Here is a 17,521-nt window from a genome sequence, read left to right as displayed (position 1 = left end):
AATGAAGGAAATATATGATTCTAGAAGGTAGGTATACGACCTATGATGTCTGTGCCAGGAATGGGGGAAGGGTGTGAGGAAAGGATGTCAGAGGGGAAGGAGACAGAATCCTGAGGACCCTGGAGGCCAGAGAAGATACTGGCTTTTCTTCTACGACTATGATTTTGGCATATTATTAGACTTGAAGAAAAACTACAGGAATAGCTTAGGATAGTTTTAAGTTATTAAAAAATAACCACAGATATTAACAGTAAAAGAACAGTAAGAATAGTAACACGGTTATTCAACTTACCCTTAAAATGTCGGTCTTCAACTGCAATTCTGTCGGTGGGGCTGAGTGCATTAACCCCAGGAGAGTGCCCATGTCATCCTCCCCATTTGGGGACAGCACCAACTGCTGGATAATCATCAGGGCATGCTGCCGGCACTGAGGGTACTTCACGATATTATGTGCACATCTTGCACCTCCAAATTCCCGGAAAATTCCTTGAAAGAGAAAAAAGAACAACATGGGCTAACTTAAAACATTCTAAGACAAATCAGATGAATTAAAATTTGATCTTTTTGTAGGAAGAGTAACTCAAAAGAATGCAAATAAGATGCACCCAACCATTTCCCCTTTTAAATTCAACACAAAACTGCACTGTGGGATGTCAGCAAAGGCATAACCAAATCCTCTCTAGATGTCTTTAATGCAAGAATAACACCCTAATATGTTCACCATGCTCACATTCTCCAAATCTAGAACATACAGGAATTCCACAGGTAGCCTCCAACAAGACCCAATATTTTTATGTAAAGGCTTTAAGCTGAACAATAATGGAAATCAATTTGTGTAAAAAGCTCTCATAGGAACAATAGCCCAAATAAATGAGATTTAAACTGAATGAGACATTCAAAATAGTAGCAAGAAAGGAGTGGAATACATTATTCTACAATGAGTAACATTGCAAGGAACAAAACTTTTCAAGTAAGTCGAGCACACGAATAAAAAAAGACAAACTCTATAATAAAAAGAAACCACTTTACTGCTCCAAAGCCTTGTAGATTGATTCTTCATCCCCTGTTATACAGATGAGGAAATGAGACATACAGAAGTTAAGTAACATGGCCAAGTTCACACAGCTAGCAAGTGTCAGAACAGGATTGATACCTAAAATAGCCCAGCTTTAAAGCTTTATGCTTTTAGAGTACCTGGTATATGCCACTATTACAATAACTTATATCAAACAGTTTAGTATTATTTGGTTATATGTTTGGTCCCCATTAAACTTGGGATTTCCTCCAAGTCTGTATTTTTATAAATGTTTCCTGAGTGAAAAGATGTCAGTGTATTTTGCTGTAGCAGCCACTGTCCTCTCAACTTAATGACTTTCTCTTTGCAAACTTTGTAAGAAGTGAGCGTTAAAGTCATGTGCTGAGGTTTAGCACACGGAAAGCCATGTATTTACTTCCAGGTGGCCAGTTAGTCCGCATTACATAATCATAATGGCTATTATTTTCCGAACACTTAACTGTGAGCAAAGCACTATGTGCCCAAGATCACATAGTTAGTAATATCGTTCTTAAATTACCTACTGAATTCATTCAACTCTGTTTTGGCATTTGCCAAAACTGTATTTAAGTAATGACATATAATTACATGTTTACATCTTTTTCTATCCGGTGGTAATTCCTTCAGGGCAAGAATCATCTTTGTATCTCTAACACTTAGCATGGTGCCTGGGACACACAATACATATTAAATATGTTGAATATTGAGTTCCTTTGCATACTCAGGCAAATAGACATGCATGTGTTCACTAGCTCACTTATTTGTTCGCTCACTCATTCATCCATTTGTGGCTTCCCATAATACTTAAAATACAATTCACATTTCCTTGGCATGGCCTAAAAGGCTCTCTATGACCTGAACCCAGCCTATTCATCTCGATTCATCTTCCCAATACTCTTCTCGAACTGTATTGACATTGTTGCCTGAGAGATTTCTGATGTTGGCTAAAATTTCAAGTAATCTTTTTTTAAGAGCAAGAGTGGTATTTTACAAATACAAGTGGACTGTCAATGATGGGCAGAAAAGAACTGAAGAGAAGTTGAGGCCAAAGATAAAGACTTAATAAATCCTTTTTACCTGGGAGAGGCAAGTTTTATTAGAGAATCACTTTTCAATACTTCCTTAAAGATGTAACATTATAATACTTTAAGTTGAATTACTAAAAATTAAGAAAATCATCATAGAGAGCAGATATTTTGGAAAATAAGCAAAGCCATTCAACTAAGAGTATAATATGTAAATAAAAAACCAAACTATTTCAAAAACAAGGCATACTATAAACAGCAATAAAATATAAGAACATATTTTGAAATAATAATAATGTTACATACTTTGTCAATAGACTTATAAAGGTTGAAAGTCTTGCATTTCTACATAGGATGGAACCATCACTGAATCAATAGTTTTTTCTATAAGTGATAAGGACATTTCAGAAGCAAGAATCATTAGAGAAGATAAAATCAGAGAGAACACTCTCTGAAAGCATTTGCTAGTAGCCTGGCTAGTCACCTGCATTTGTGTTTGATCCTTGAAGCAGCACTGTCAAGGTCTCCATAACCAACAAAGCCAGGTGTTTTTGGTCTTCAACTGAACTATTATTTCTTGAGTCCCCTAGGAAAAAGGATCAAAGGTTCAAATCACAAAAGTTGTATGCTTATTTTGTTTTTGATTCAGGTTTTTGATAATTTAATTATTTCTTTAATATTCACTTTTACCACTAATGCAATTGATATAATGCAACCTTTAAAAATGATACACATGTCCACTGGCTACCAAAATAAAGTCAAAATCAGTGTTCACAGGTTTTATTTTGGTGTGGCTAGAAAGTTACAACTGTCTAACAAATATTAAAAAGGAAAATGTCAACACTGGGTGATATATGGAATTGCTGAGTCACTAGATCATTCACCTGAAACTGATATAACACTATATGTTAACTGGAATTCAAATAAAAACTTAAAAAAAGGAGGGGATGCCAAAGTTAAAAGTATTTTTCTCACAAAGGTTTTCCTAATCAAAGCAGTTAACAAGAGGATGCTAGATTTTAAGGCACCAAAGAGAAAGAAAAGTTAATGAATAGTGCATCTATTCAAACTATATTAATTCAACATATTTAATACTTAAATGCCAGAAACTGCTATGCTTTTATTGGATTTATTAGAAAGGATGAAAAATATCAAATTTACGGTACCTAAATAATAATACATGTGTATATACATAACATGACTAAAAAGATATATATTTTTTTGTTCTCTGTAATTAAAAACATTTTGAGGCACCTAAACTTTCCAAATCTTTCTAGGAGCTTTTTAAATTCCCTCTTAGAAGCAGAAAGTAGCAGCCATGAGTCATGTGGACCATGTTTCCCTTAATTTTTACCGTAAATTATTTTCTACTACAATGGCCCCTGCTCCTTCCCAATTCCCTAACAGAGGTTGAATGAACAAGTTAACTGTGTGAATTATTTGCAAGGATATCACAATGCAGATGAGTAAGTCATTCAAATCTATAGCCAAATAAATGGCAAAACATGAACAAAACATGCTGCCCAAACCCTTTTATCATAAAAAGTGAATGGAAAATGCTTTACCTTGTTCATTTAGTGCCTGAGTTGGATCCTTCAAGAGAGCAGCATATTTGTGCAAAAGGTTTACCATGACCTCCAGAAGGCCCACCTCCCTGAACACATCTTTAAATATGTAGTCATGTCGTGTAAACTTAAGAAGCGTCTTCATTGCAATAATGCTACAGTGGTAAGAAGAGCTAGATTTTAAGAGGATGCTAACGCTAATGAGTTCTTTACAAGGGATATAATTCAAGCTAAAAACAACAAACTCCAGCATCTCAAAGTATTTGCTTTGTACTTCTGGGAGCTTAGAAATCTTTTCTGCAAACTGTGACAGTGTGTGCTGTGACTCCAGGATGAAGTAATTGGCATTGTCAGCCATGTAAATATTTGTGATGGCATCAAGAATGATTTGGGCAAGGAAGTTGGTTTTTGCTTTTAAAAATGCATTCTGAAGAACTGCAAAGGCTTGGATGTTTCTCACACTGTGACCTAAAATGGAAAACAAGAACACAAAAGTAGGTACTATGTGACATTTTAAATCGTGGCAAACTAGTCTATTTAAACAGATCATGAATTGTAATACTTATCAACTATTTACTTATGTCAAGAAATTAACATAGTGCCTTAAAGAAAAAGCTGGATTTTTAAATGAAGACAAACAGGGACGCCTGGTGGCTCAGTCAGTTTCGGCTCAGGTCATGATCTCAAGGTTCGTGAATTTGAGCCCCATGTCATCAGGCTCTGTCTGACAGTGTGGAGCCTGCTTGGGATTCTCTCTCTCTCCTTCCTCCTGTTCCGCCTCCACTTGTGCTCTTTCTCTCAAAATAAATAAATAAACTTAAAACATAAAAAAAAAAAAAAAAAACTAAAAAGAAGATAAACACAGAACTAGAAAAACTAATCCTGGCTTGGACATTCTTTTTAGTATATATACATATATATATTTTAACGTTTATTTATTTTTGAGAGACAGAGAGTGAGCAGGGGAAGGGCAGAGAGAGAGGGAGACACAAAATCAGAAGCAGGCTCCAGGTCTGAGGAGTCAGCACAGAGCCCGATGTGGGGCTTGAACTCATGGACCACGAGATCATGACCTGAGCTGAAGTTGGAAGCTCAACTGACTGGGCCACCCGGGTGCCCCCTGGCGTGGACATTCTTTAAAAAATGAAAAGGATTGGAAGATTCAGTATTGTTAAGATGTCAATTCTCCCCAAATTGATTTACATTCTAAGTATTCTCAGTCAACTCTCAGTCTCAGGCTTTTGTTTTTTGTTTTCAAAATTTGACATGATTAAATTTATATGGAGTTCAAAGGATATAGAAAAGCCAAAGTGATTTTGAAAAAGAAAAACAAAATTAGACAATTTAAAATGACTCTAAGACTTATTTTAAAGATACAGTAAAAAGAAAAAAAAGATAACAGTAATCAAGAAATTATAGTTTTGGCTTAAGGACAGACACACACTGATTCATGGAGCAGAACTGAAAAAGAATCCCAGATATATGTTTGTACATGGTCTCCCCCCCCCTTTTTTTTATTTTGAGAGAGAGAGGTAGAGAGAGAGGGAGGGAGAGGAAGAGAGGAGGAGAGACAGAATTCCAAGCAGGCTCTATGCCATCAGCACAGAGCCCCACATGGGGCTCGATCTCACAAACCATGAGATCATGGCCTGAGCCAAAATCAAGAGTCGGACGCTTAACTGACTGAGTCACCCAGGCACCCTATACATGGTCTTTTCAACAAAAGGTCTTGGATACCCATACTGGAAGAAAAAAAACGTATTCTCTGCCATATACAAATATTAACTTAAAATGCATCACAGATGTTGATATAAGAATCAAAATATGAAACTCCTAGAAGAAAACACACATTTTATGGATTTGGGGTTAAGTAACATTTTTCAATCTGAGGTCAAACCTACAAAATATTTTTTTTAATGTTTATTTTTGAGAGAGAGAGAGAGAGAGACAGAGGATCCAAAGCAGGTTCTAGGCTCCACAATGACAGCAGAGAACTCAATGTGAGGCTCAAACCCAAGAACTGTGAGATCATGACCTGAGCTAAAGTTGGACACTTCACCAACTGAGCCACCCAAGTGCCTCCCTACAAAATATTTTTAAAATGATAAACTGGACTTTATCAAAATTAAAAGTTACATTCTTCTAAAGATGCCACTAAGAAAAAAAGGTCAAGTTAAGATCGGGAAAACATACTATAACACAAAAAATACATACATCTTATAAACGATTTATCCAGAATATCTAAAGAACTCTTAAAATCCCAGAATGAACAATCCTATCAAACACTGGGCACAGAGATCTGAACCCAAGTAGAGATACAAATGGCAAATAACACATTAAAAGATGCTCAAAATCATTTAGAAAAATGTAAATTAGAAAACAACGAGATACTACTACATACTCACTAGATTACCTAAATTAAAAAGACTAACACCATTAGTGCTGCTGAGGATGTAAAGCAAATTTTCTTACATTGCTGGTGTGAGTACTTGAGAAAACAGTCTGGCAGTTTCTTGTAAAGTTAAATATTCATTTACCATATGACCCAGCAATTCTACTGCTTGGTATTTACCCCAAAGAAATGAAAATATATGTCCCCACAAAGACTTGCTTCATATAAATGTTCACAGTAGCTTTATTCATGATAGTTAAATAAATGCTGTCAATTGGTGAATGGGTAAACAAATTGTGACATATCCAAATGAAATACTATCCAAAAAAGGAACTTCAGATACACGAAATAATATGAATGAATCACAAAAGTGAAAGAAGCCAAATACAAAAAACTACATACTCTATGACTCCAGTTTGTGAAATTCTAGAAAGGGCAACACCAAAGGAGATCAATGATTGCTAGCAAGTTGGTGGGAAAGCAGGGACTGAATGGAAAGGGAAACAAGTAAATTTTTAGAAGGGTGGGCATATTCCATATCATGATTATGGTGGTGATTGCACAACCATATGCCTTTATGAAAACGCATCAGATTCGACACTAAAAATTGACAAATTTTAATATATGCCAATTATGTCTCAACTATTGACCAGAGAAAAAAGACATTCCATACTCTCTTTATGTGAATAGAGCTATCTCCTTTAGTCAGCACAATAACCCTACAATGCAGGCCATGGGATATAGCTATCTTTTGAGTTATAACTGAAACTCAAAATGATCTATCCTGATCCATTCATTTTATAGAATATTATATTAATTTTTCTGAAGAAGAAAGTGATATTTAGAAAGGTTAGATAACTCACAATCATATGAATTCTGATTCTTAGGGCACTGTCCTTTCTAGTTAACGTTGCTTTCGTTCACATTAGGTCACTGGATTCTCACAGTTAACCCTGCAAGGTTATGTATTTTACTATCCCAGTTACAGATGGGACAATATAAGGCAGACATTCGAGGAAGGTTAATTTTGCTGCATTAATTCTCTCATTGCAAAATTATGTGAATATAACCAGCTATTGTACCACTATCATGATCGGATTAACCAAGTGAAACAATAATAAAGTTTAAAATTGGAAGAATACTGTGAAATATTTTTAAATTAACTCAAATAGTTGTAGAATAATCAAGCTACAGTCTGTAAATTAGAAGTTTTTTGAGAGTCCTATTTTTTTCTTAATAATTAAATAAAATGAAACGCTTAACTACTCAGTAAGATATGCCTGGATTTCTACTTACTGCACAGACTCACTTGAAGAGTTCTGTACAACCTACAGACTGACAGTACAAGTCCCTGTAGGAAGTCTGTCTGACAACTCCAACCTAACTCATGACTTTTCAATAGAATTTTCTCCAGCGAATTAAATTTAGGACTTTCTAGTATATCCATTAATTCTCACTGAATAAAAAAATTTATAACCATTAACTTCTATGTCATAAAATACATAGATAACATACTGTGGAATTTAAACAATCACACATGTTGATATCTTCTGGCTAAATTTTATGCCCAAATATCATAACTATATTGAATATTTAGTGACAATCACAGGAAAGAAACTATGAGAGGCCTTGAGGCTTATTATATTCCATAACAGTTATTATGCATTTAAAATAAATAGGGCACTTGGGTGGCTCAGTCGGTTAAGCATCTGACTTCAACCCATGTCATGATCCCCCACATTGTGGGTTTGAGCCCCGTGTCAGGCTCTGTGCTGACAGCTTGGAGCCTGGAGCCTGTTTCAGATTCTGTGTCTCCCTCTCTCTCTGCCCCTCCCTGTTTGTACTCTGTCTCCCAGAAATAAACATTAAAAAAAATATTTTTTATAAAAAAAAATAAAATAAACAGTAAAACTAGCTTGCACTCTTAGGTAACTAAATGTTATTAACTAAACAAGGTTTCTTAGTAAAAGAATCACTAGATAAGGAGTCAAAGTTAGGAAATCTGAACTATAAAATTTATTCTCTGACCTGAAATAATATAACTTCTTTATACCTACATTGCTCAGTTTTACAATATAAGCACTTGTACCTCATGCTTTCTGTTTATATCTTCTAGAGAAAAACATGGCAATCAGCGTGTTACTCAAGTTCCAACCATGTAAATTGGAAATGCTTTAGCATGCCAATGTTCAAAAAAGGCATGTTCCGACTGTTGTTTGAATGTTAAGATGAAATATTAAGATGTAAATTTCACTGATGTTATAATATTTTCATTATATATACATATGTGTATATATGTGTGTGTGTGTGTGTGTGTGTGTGTGTGTGTATATATATATATATATATATATATATATATTTGAAGTATTTGATCTGCTAAAGACTATCACTTAAGAACTTGCACCATAAAGAAACCATTAACTCTAATGAAAAACAGCATATTACCTTTATACATGTACCATAAAGAGAAATCAAAGTCAAACTAATTTATTCTGTCTCTGTTTCTCTGAGTGGCTCAAAACAGGGGAAAATAACAAACAAAAAAAAGGACTCACCTTTGCCTGCAGGCTGAGGTACTGCAAATCCAGGCAATAGAAAGGGTGCCCCTGTGGTAATACCAGCTGGTTTTAGTTCATTGACACCATATGTTGTTAGGGAAGTTATCAGATTAACCAGATCTTTCAAGGCATCTTTGGATTCTGCTTCTTTTGCTTGTTCCAATCTAGGAAAAGTATGGTTTAGTAAATATTTTTTCTCTCTTGTTGTATTTTCAAATTTAACACAGAAAGAAAATTTCAATTTGTACATGCAATAATATATAAAGCACTCCAAGAGGTTTCATCGTACAAGTTTTCCTATATAAAAACATACTATTTTTTAAAATCTATAAATTTTATTATAAGACATTACACCATAATGAAAGCAAATTATATTAAATAGTCTAAAGACCTCATATATAAGTGCTGATTTTACATTTAACAGTGTTATTTTAGATAGCTCACTTTAGCCTTTGGTAGAAAGTATCTACAAAATAAAAGAATTAGGGGCGCCTGGGTGGCTCAGTCAGTTAAGCGGCCGACTTCGGCTCAGGTCATGATCTCGCGGTCCGTGAGTTCGAGCCCCGTGTCGGGCTCTGTGTTGACAGCTCAGAGCCTGAAGCCTGTTTCGGATTCTGTGTCTCCCTCTCTCTGACCCTTCCCCGTTCATGCTCTGTCTTTCTTTGTCTCAAAAATAAATAAACGTTAAAAAAAATTTTTCAAAATAAAAGAATTAGATTAAATCTCTCTTAAGTTTCCTAAATTTCCAAGGTTATAAAGTTTCACTGTTTACAACCAAAAATCTTATTAACCATTTCTTTCCAAAGACAATTTCTCAGTTAACTTTCAAAAATTAATTTCTTGGAAAGTTTTAAGTCTTTATCTGTATTCATTAATTAATTCAGGTACTCATTAGAATACACTAAATAGTCCTTAGAGTCTAACAATTTTTTAAAACAATGTTTCTTTAAAAGAACATTTGGAGTCATTATGGAATTATTTCTTGACTGTGGCTTGAGAACACAAAATGGGGTGCAAAACTATCTTTTTTAAAGAGTAAGATTTACTGGGGCTTCCTAATAGAACTAATTATTCTCATTAAAATAAAACTGGAGAGGGGCACCTGCGTGGCTCAGTCAGTTAAGTGTCCAACTCTTGATTTCAGCTCAGGTCATGATCTCAAGCAAGGTTCATGGAACAGAGCCCTGCATCTAGCTCTGCACTAACAGCATGGAGTCTACTTGGGATTCTCTCTCTCCCTCTTTTTCTGCCCCTCCCCCCTTTCTCTCTTTCTCTGAAAATAAATAAACTTCAAAAAAAATTAATAAAGCTGGAGAATGTACAAAAGTAGAAAAGAAATATGCTTAGGCTCATAACTTAGACATTTTGATATGGTTTATGTACTTTTTTATTGTGAAAAGTTTGGTCTTAATAGTAATTTTTATACCATATAAAGAATTTTATAACCTGTTTTTTCCATTTACCAGTGTCAATACAAATGCTCTTCCATTTATATAAAATCTCTTTACATATTCTTTTAATGGCCATGAAGAGCCAACCACAAATTTGGGGAGAGAGAGAGAGACGGGGGAAGGCCAGCAGAAATCAGAATTCAGAATCATTAATATGCATAAAGTTTTGCCTACAATATTCACAATTATATTTTTAGGATTAATAAACATAAGTGAAATTATTCTATCAAGAGTATCGACATTTTTGAGGCTCTTGATAATATCTGACCAACCTGTGTCCTCAGAGGATTACACCAATTAACACCCTCTAGTAATGTGAAAGGCTTATTTCATCAACTTTTATGTCCTCCTTTGTAAATTAGGGTATATATGCAAAATTCTCTTCTGGGAAGTTGCCTAGTAGTACTGGCAACTGGGTTAAACTGGTGTTACATATAAGGAGTTTACAAAATAGTACTGGCTTACAACAGACCAAATGATTTACAAGTAAGTAAAGAGCCAAAACAACTAATGAGGCATGAGTATTTTCTTCCTAATAAAATTCCAACCAGCCATTTTCCCATGATATGTATAAAACATATGGGGTGGAAAAGGGGGCTAGTGAAACATTTTGTTTTATATATACATTTGTAAGGTCTCACTCAATCTACATAATTATTCTTATTCACTGCATTAATAAACCATTGGTATAGTAAGAAATACTAAAAATGTAACTAAGCGAGAAGCGTTTACACTTTACGAAGATGTTCATTAGTTCACCTAAGCTCTTTTTCCTCAGCTACCAAAGAGTACATACACTTTCACACCTAACCACTGACTCCACCAAGTTTGTAGCCTGCATTTGTCAGTTTAAACTCACTTTTTGTACTCTGTTGACAGAACAGGAATAAAAAGAAGTGATTAAAGTCAAGGGGATAAAGTATACATTAACTAAATCATTAATTCCTTTTTTTCCATAACCCCAAACCACGCTGTTCCCAATGATGAAAAAAACTGAGTAGACATTTAAAATATGTTCTTAAATTGTGGGATTTTACCTAAGCAAGAGATCACAAAGGAAATTATATCCTTGCCATATCCGAAAATCATCCAAAAGAGTTTGGGAAACATCACTGGAATCTTTGAGGAAACAAGAAAGCCCAGCAAACATTTCAACAATTTCTAGGGGAGACAGGTCATCTGATTGCTGCATATTCTGAACACATGTAGATAAACATTCTTTTTCTGTAAGAATTAAGAATTAAATACATATTATTTATGTCAATTGCTTAAGAAAATTTTGATTCTTAACAGTGTTTAATAAAACATTAAGTGAAACATTAAGTATTAATCTATGAAATATTATAAGATAAATGTTACACATTCTAAAAGTAAATATGATATATATATTCATTGGAAAAGCTCTGTCTCTAAGTAGTAAACAAAGGGTAAAACAGGAAATGTTGGAAAATAGTTGACATTTATCTAGTTTTTACACCATATTTGGATATTTTTCATTAAACAAAATGCTGCCAAATTACATTTTTGAGCTATTATATTAGTATAGTCAAAGAAAGAGAAAAAAACCCTATCTTCTATGTTTAAAAATAAAAATCCATAACTAGTTTAAAAGCTAAAATTAGAGTGAATATGGACAATGAGATACATAAATACTTCGGGAAATAAAATTTTTTAAATTATGCTTGCACTACTTGTTACTCGTTTAAAGCAAAGTTGTACCTATTACTGACATTGGGGATTGAAGGCTTTTCAAAAAAGACTTTCTCATATATGTAATGAAATTTATTTGTCTAAAAAAACCCAGTGTCATATAACAAAGGCTAAAAAGATTTAACACAGAAATGGAGGCAAGAACATTTAATGAAGGACTGATGTTAGGTGAGTAAAAAAGTTGTATTAAAAATTATTTTGAAGGATTTTCAGGAAAAAATATATAATAAGTGAAGTATTTGAGATGGTACATTATCTTCTATTTAGACATTTAAATGTCTATAAAGACATTATAGCTGACACTTATATAGGACTTGAACAGAATGGATAATTTCTCCTTAGTGCTGGTAAAGAATCTACCTAATTTCATTTATGCTACATTGGATACATAGTTATCCATTTATGAAGTATCTTGAGAAAGGCTTTAAACTATAGTATCTCAAATATAGTTTTTTTTCATAGAAGAGTAGGAAAGAATAGGCTGACACAGAACTTACATTATGATTAAACATTTACATGACAATGAAATTATTTCAAGTCTGTATATATCTATTGTTTGGAACATATAAAAATTTCTCACATTTGAAATGCCTCACAAACAAAGAATATTTTTTTTTCTCCTGGCAAATATAGTTTTTAATTTAAAATAGAACCTTTAGAGAACTGAGAAATAAAAAGCAATCTGTCATCATATGAAGAAAACTGGAAGAAACGTAGAGCTCCTAAAATTAACATAAAGAAATATTCACCATGAATATACTTCACTACATTGACACTAAGACCGTGACGGGATATGGTCATAAGGACTTCTCCAGCACTCTTCCTCCACGGCAGGTTGTAGGGAGGGCACCAAGAGGTTATTGCACTGAATAAAAGCTGGAGATCATCTTTTTGAGCCAGCTCTTCCGCCGGAGAAACAAAACTGCAGAGTTTCACTAAGATCTAAAAAACACAAAACATATCTGTATTTAAATAAATGAATGGTTGGGTAAAGGGAGGAGCTAGAAAAGGACTACATCTGATGATTAAAAACCCCGAGAGTTCAGGGTTAGTATTAAGTGATATCATTAAAGCCACAATGATGGGTTCTCTACCTTAGGCAACATTAAAAAAGACACCTATAATTTAGAAGTGTGTTATGGTAAAACAGTAAGCCAGCCCTACTTTTATCAGCTCATTTAAAGAAAGAAAGAAAGAAAGAAAGAAAGAAAGAAAGAAAGAAAGAAAGAAAGAAAAGCCTTCTGTGTATCTATTCCTCTCCGTGGTATTTTTGCACACTGACTCTTTGAAATAGAATAAATCAACAGTAACTTTCGAGGTCAACATTTTAGTTTTCTAATTTGGCTCTTTAGTTCTTAGTTTGTCATAGGTGAGATGGAATTTTCTTCTCTAAAATGGACAGTTTTATGGAGGTAAGAAAGTAAAAACAGGGGGCACCTGGGTGGTTCAGTCGGCTGGGTGGTTCCAACTTCGGCTCAGGTCATGATCTCACAGTGTGTGAGTTTGAGCCCCCTGTTTGTGCTGACAGCTCAGAGGCTGGAGCCTACTTCAGATTCTGTGTTTCACTCTTTCACTGTCCCTCCCTGGCTCGCGCGCACACACACACACACACACACACACACACACACTCTCTCTCTCTCTCTCTCTCTCTCTCTCCCCCTCCCTCCCTCCATCAAAAATAAATATTAAAAAACAAATTAAAAAAAAAAAGTAAAAACAGGTCTTTAAAAATACTTTCAAATTGTTACAATTTCTATACAAGAAGAAAGGAGTATTACAATAATAAAATCATCCTAATTCAAAAGTGTCTTTCAATTACATCTAGTAGCCAAAAATCTTCTATGGCCTGGCTTTCAAAGAATATTCAAAACTTTTTAAACTTTGAGATGAAAACATATTCCTTAACTATGATTTGCAGAATACACATTACACAAGTGCTCAAAGCACTAAGAGCCACTACTTGCAGAATTCAGCTAGGGTTTTTTCTCTCAATGCATTTTTGTCTTTTAATCTTGACTCAGCTTCAGGAAAAGTGAACTTTTCTTCTCTTTGCTAAAATTTCTCATGTAAATATTTTTAAGTATATATACTATAAATAAAATAACTATAATTTACGTAAATTTTATTCTCCTGAAAGTGCCTCATGAAATTTGAGTATTTTACGATCTATGGGGAAACTGCTAAGTAGAAAAAAATAATTTTACATAGTTTTCATCTGCAGAAGCTAGGTTTTACCTTTCCTACTTCCTTCAATGCAAAAATTTACTTCAGTACAAGGGCTTTCTAATCCATAGCTACCAAATTATCAGGCTGGAAAAAAAAGGACTAAGAAAGAATTCAGAGAAGTAATATGTTTACAGCATCAGTAAATACAGGCATTCTACCTTCCGTCCCCCAACACACACACACACACACACACACACACACACACACACACACACAAATGGCTGGAGAAATTATTGCCTACTGACTTAACATGTATAATAGGTATTATATTTTCCCATATGTATTCAATGCAACAAAAAAGATCATATGAAAAAAACAGTCAACTGTAGCATCATCGATGCTCATAAAGGTGTATTACCAATTATGTGATTAGAGAGATGGATGCCATTAGAGATGCCATCTAATCTGTAACATAAAAACAAACCCAAAAATAAACTACGGTTTTACAAATCAAATCTTTGTTCTCAAAAATGAACTGGATTTAATTCCTTAAATTTGTTGACTCTAAAAATAACTAGTTCTCAAAGAGCAGGAAGAAACAACAGCTAGGGACTTAATCAACACAGATACAAGCAAGATGTCTGAACCAGAATTTACAAACACAATAATAAGAATACTAGCTGGAGTTGAAAATAGATTAGAATCCCCTTCTGTGGAGATAAAAGAAGTAAAAGCTAGTTATGATGAAATAAAAAATGCTATAACTGCACTGCAATCTTGAATGGATGCCACAGTGGCAAGGATGGATGAGGCAGAGCAGCAAATCAGTGGTATAGAGGACAAACTTATGCAGAATAACGAAGCATTTGAAAAGAAGAGGGACACTAAGGCAAAAGAGCATGATTTAAGAATTTGAGAAATCAGTGACTCATTAAAAAGGAACAACATCAGAATCATAGGGGTCCCAGAAGAAGATGAGCAAGAAATAGGGGTAGAAAGGTTATATGAGCAAATCATAGTGGAAAACGTTCCTAACCTGGGGAAAGACACAGCCAGCAAAATCCAGGAAGCACAGAAGACTCCAAGTAGATTCAACAAAAACCAACCATCAACAAGACATATCATAGTCAAATTCACAATATTCAGGCAAGGAAAGAATCATGAAAACAGCAAGGGAAAAAAAGTCCTTAATCTATAAGGGAAGACAGATCAGGTTTGTAGCAGATCTATGCACAGAAACTTGGCAGACCAGAAAGGAGTGGCAGGATATATTCAATGTGCTGAATAAAAAAAAATATGCAGCCAAGAATTCTTTATCTAGAAGGGCTGTCATTCAAAATAGAAGGAGAGATTAAAAGTTTCCCAGACAAACAAAAATTAAAGGAGTGTGTGACCACTAAACCAGCCCTGCAAGAAATTTTAAGGGGGACTCTCTAAGGGGAGAAAAGATGAGGGGAGAAAAAAACCCACAAAAGCAACATAGAAAGGACCAGAGAACACCACCAGAAACTCCAACTCTACAAGAAACATAATGGCAATAAATTCATATCTTTCAGTACTCACTCTAAACGTCAATGGACTAAATGCTCCAATCAAAAGACATAGGGTAACAGAATGGGTAAGAAAACAAGATCCATCTATATGCTGTTTACAAGAGACCCAATTTAGACCTAAAGACACCTTCAGATTGAAAGTAAGGGGACAGAGAATCATCTATCATGTTAATGGTCGATAAAAAGAAAGCCGGAGTAGCCATACTTATATCAGACAATCTACACTTTAAAATAAAGACTATAACAAGAGATGAAGAAGGGCATTATATCATAATTAAGGGGTCTATCCACCAAGAAGACCTAACAATTGTAAATATTTATGCTCCAAATGTGGTAGCACCAAGTATACAAATCAATCACAAACATAAAGAAACTCATTGATAATGATACAATAGTATACATAGTAGGGGACTTCAACACCACCCTTACAGCAATGGACAGATATCTAAACAGAAAATCAACAAGGAAACAACAGCTTTGAAGGACACACTGGACCAGATGGACTTAACAGATATATTTCAGAACATTTCATCCTAGAACAGCAGAATATACATTCTTCTCCAGTCTACATGGAATGTTCTCTGGAATAGATCACATACTGGGAGACAAATCAGGCCCCAGTAAGTACAGAAAGATCAAGATCATACTGTGCAGACATTCAGACCACAACTCTATGAAACTCAAAATCAACCACAAGAAAAAAATTGGAAAGGTAACAAATACTTGGAGACTGAGGAACATCCTACTAAAGAATGAATGGGCTAACCAAGAAGTTAAAGAGGAAATTAAAAAGTACATGGAAGCCAATGAAAATGATAACACCACAGCCCAAAACTTCTGGGACACAGCAAAGGAGGTCATAAGAGGGAAGTATAGAGCAATCCAGGCCTTCCTAAAGAAGAAAGGTCTCAGATACACAACCTAACTTTACTCCTTAAAGAACTGGAAGAAAAACAGCAAATAAAACTCCAAACTAGCAGAAGACAGAAAATAATAAGGATTAGAGCAGAAATCAATGCTACTGAAACCAAAAAAACAGAACAGATCAATGAAACCAGAAGCTGGTTCTTTGAAAGAATTAACAAAATTGATAAACCACTAGCCAGTTTGATCAAAAAGAAAAAGAAAAGGACCCAAGTAAATAAAATCAAGAATGAAAGAGATCACAACCAACACAACAGAAATAAAAACAATAATAAGAGAATATTATGAGCAATTATATGCCAATAAAATGGGCAATCTGGAAGAAATGCACAAATTCCTAGAAACATATAAACTACCAAAACTGAAACCGAAAGAAATAGAAAATTTGGACAGACCCATAACCAGTAAAGAAATTGAATTAGTAATCAAAAATATCCCAAAAAGTAGAGTTGAGGGCCAGATGGCGTTCCAGAGGAATTCTACCAAACATTTAAGGAAGAGTTAACACCTCTTCTCTTGAAGCTGTTCCAAAAAATAGAATGGAAGGAAAACTTCCAAACTCTTTCTATGAAGCCAGCATAACCTTGATTCCAAAACCAGAGACCCCACTAAAAAGGAGAACTATAGACCAATTTCCCTGATGAACATGGATGCAAAAATCCTCTACAAGACATTAGCCAACCAGATCCAACAATACATTAAAAAAATTATTCACCATGACCAAGTGGGATTTATACTTGGGATTCAGGGTTGGTTCAATAGCTGCAAAACAATCAATGTGACATGTCATATCAATAAAAGACAAGAACCAGGGGCGCCTGGGTGGCGCAGTCGGTTAAGCGTCCGACTTCAGCCAGGTCACGATCTCGCGGTCCGGGAGTTCGAGCCCCGCGTCGGGCTCTGGGCTGATGGCTCAGAGCCTGGAGCCTGTTTCCGATTCTGTGTCTCCCTCTCTCTCTGCCCCTCCCCCGTTCATGCTCTGTCTCTCTCTGTCCCAAAAATAAATAAACGTTGAAAAAAAAAAAAAATTAAAAAAAAAAAAAAAAAAAAAGACAAGAACCACATGATCCTCTCAATAGACGCAGAGAAAGCATTTGACAAAATACAGCATCCTTTCATGATA

At 34.7% G+C, this 17,521-nt stretch overlaps 1 protein-coding gene across 8 annotated transcripts in view; it reads right to left on the bottom strand.

The window, feature by feature from the left end:
* Positions 1-17,521, bottom strand: part of WDFY3 (WD repeat and FYVE domain containing 3) — a 244,267-nt gene that overhangs the window by 134,974 nt on the left and 91,772 nt on the right. For all 8 annotated transcript variants that reach the window (XM_030313522.1, XM_030313515.2, XM_030313516.2 and 5 more), the window contains 6 exons: positions 12,505-12,697; positions 11,083-11,269; positions 8,592-8,758; positions 3,645-4,112; positions 2,564-2,665; positions 293-486 (listed from right to left, as the gene is read on the bottom strand). In XM_030313522.1, coding sequence (XP_030169382.1) covers positions 293-486; positions 2,564-2,665; positions 3,645-4,112; positions 8,592-8,758; positions 11,083-11,269; positions 12,505-12,697 — 1,311 coding nt within the window. The remainder of the gene's footprint in view (positions 1-292; positions 487-2,563; positions 2,666-3,644; positions 4,113-8,591; positions 8,759-11,082; positions 11,270-12,504; positions 12,698-17,521) is intronic.

This window comes from Lynx canadensis, chromosome B1 (genome assembly GCF_007474595.2).
Source record: "Lynx canadensis isolate LIC74 chromosome B1, mLynCan4.pri.v2, whole genome shotgun sequence".
NCBI lineage: Eukaryota > Metazoa > Chordata > Mammalia > Carnivora > Felidae > Lynx > Lynx canadensis.
The sequence above is the reverse complement of the archived record's forward strand: the minus strand, read 5'-3'. Positions and strand labels throughout refer to the sequence as shown.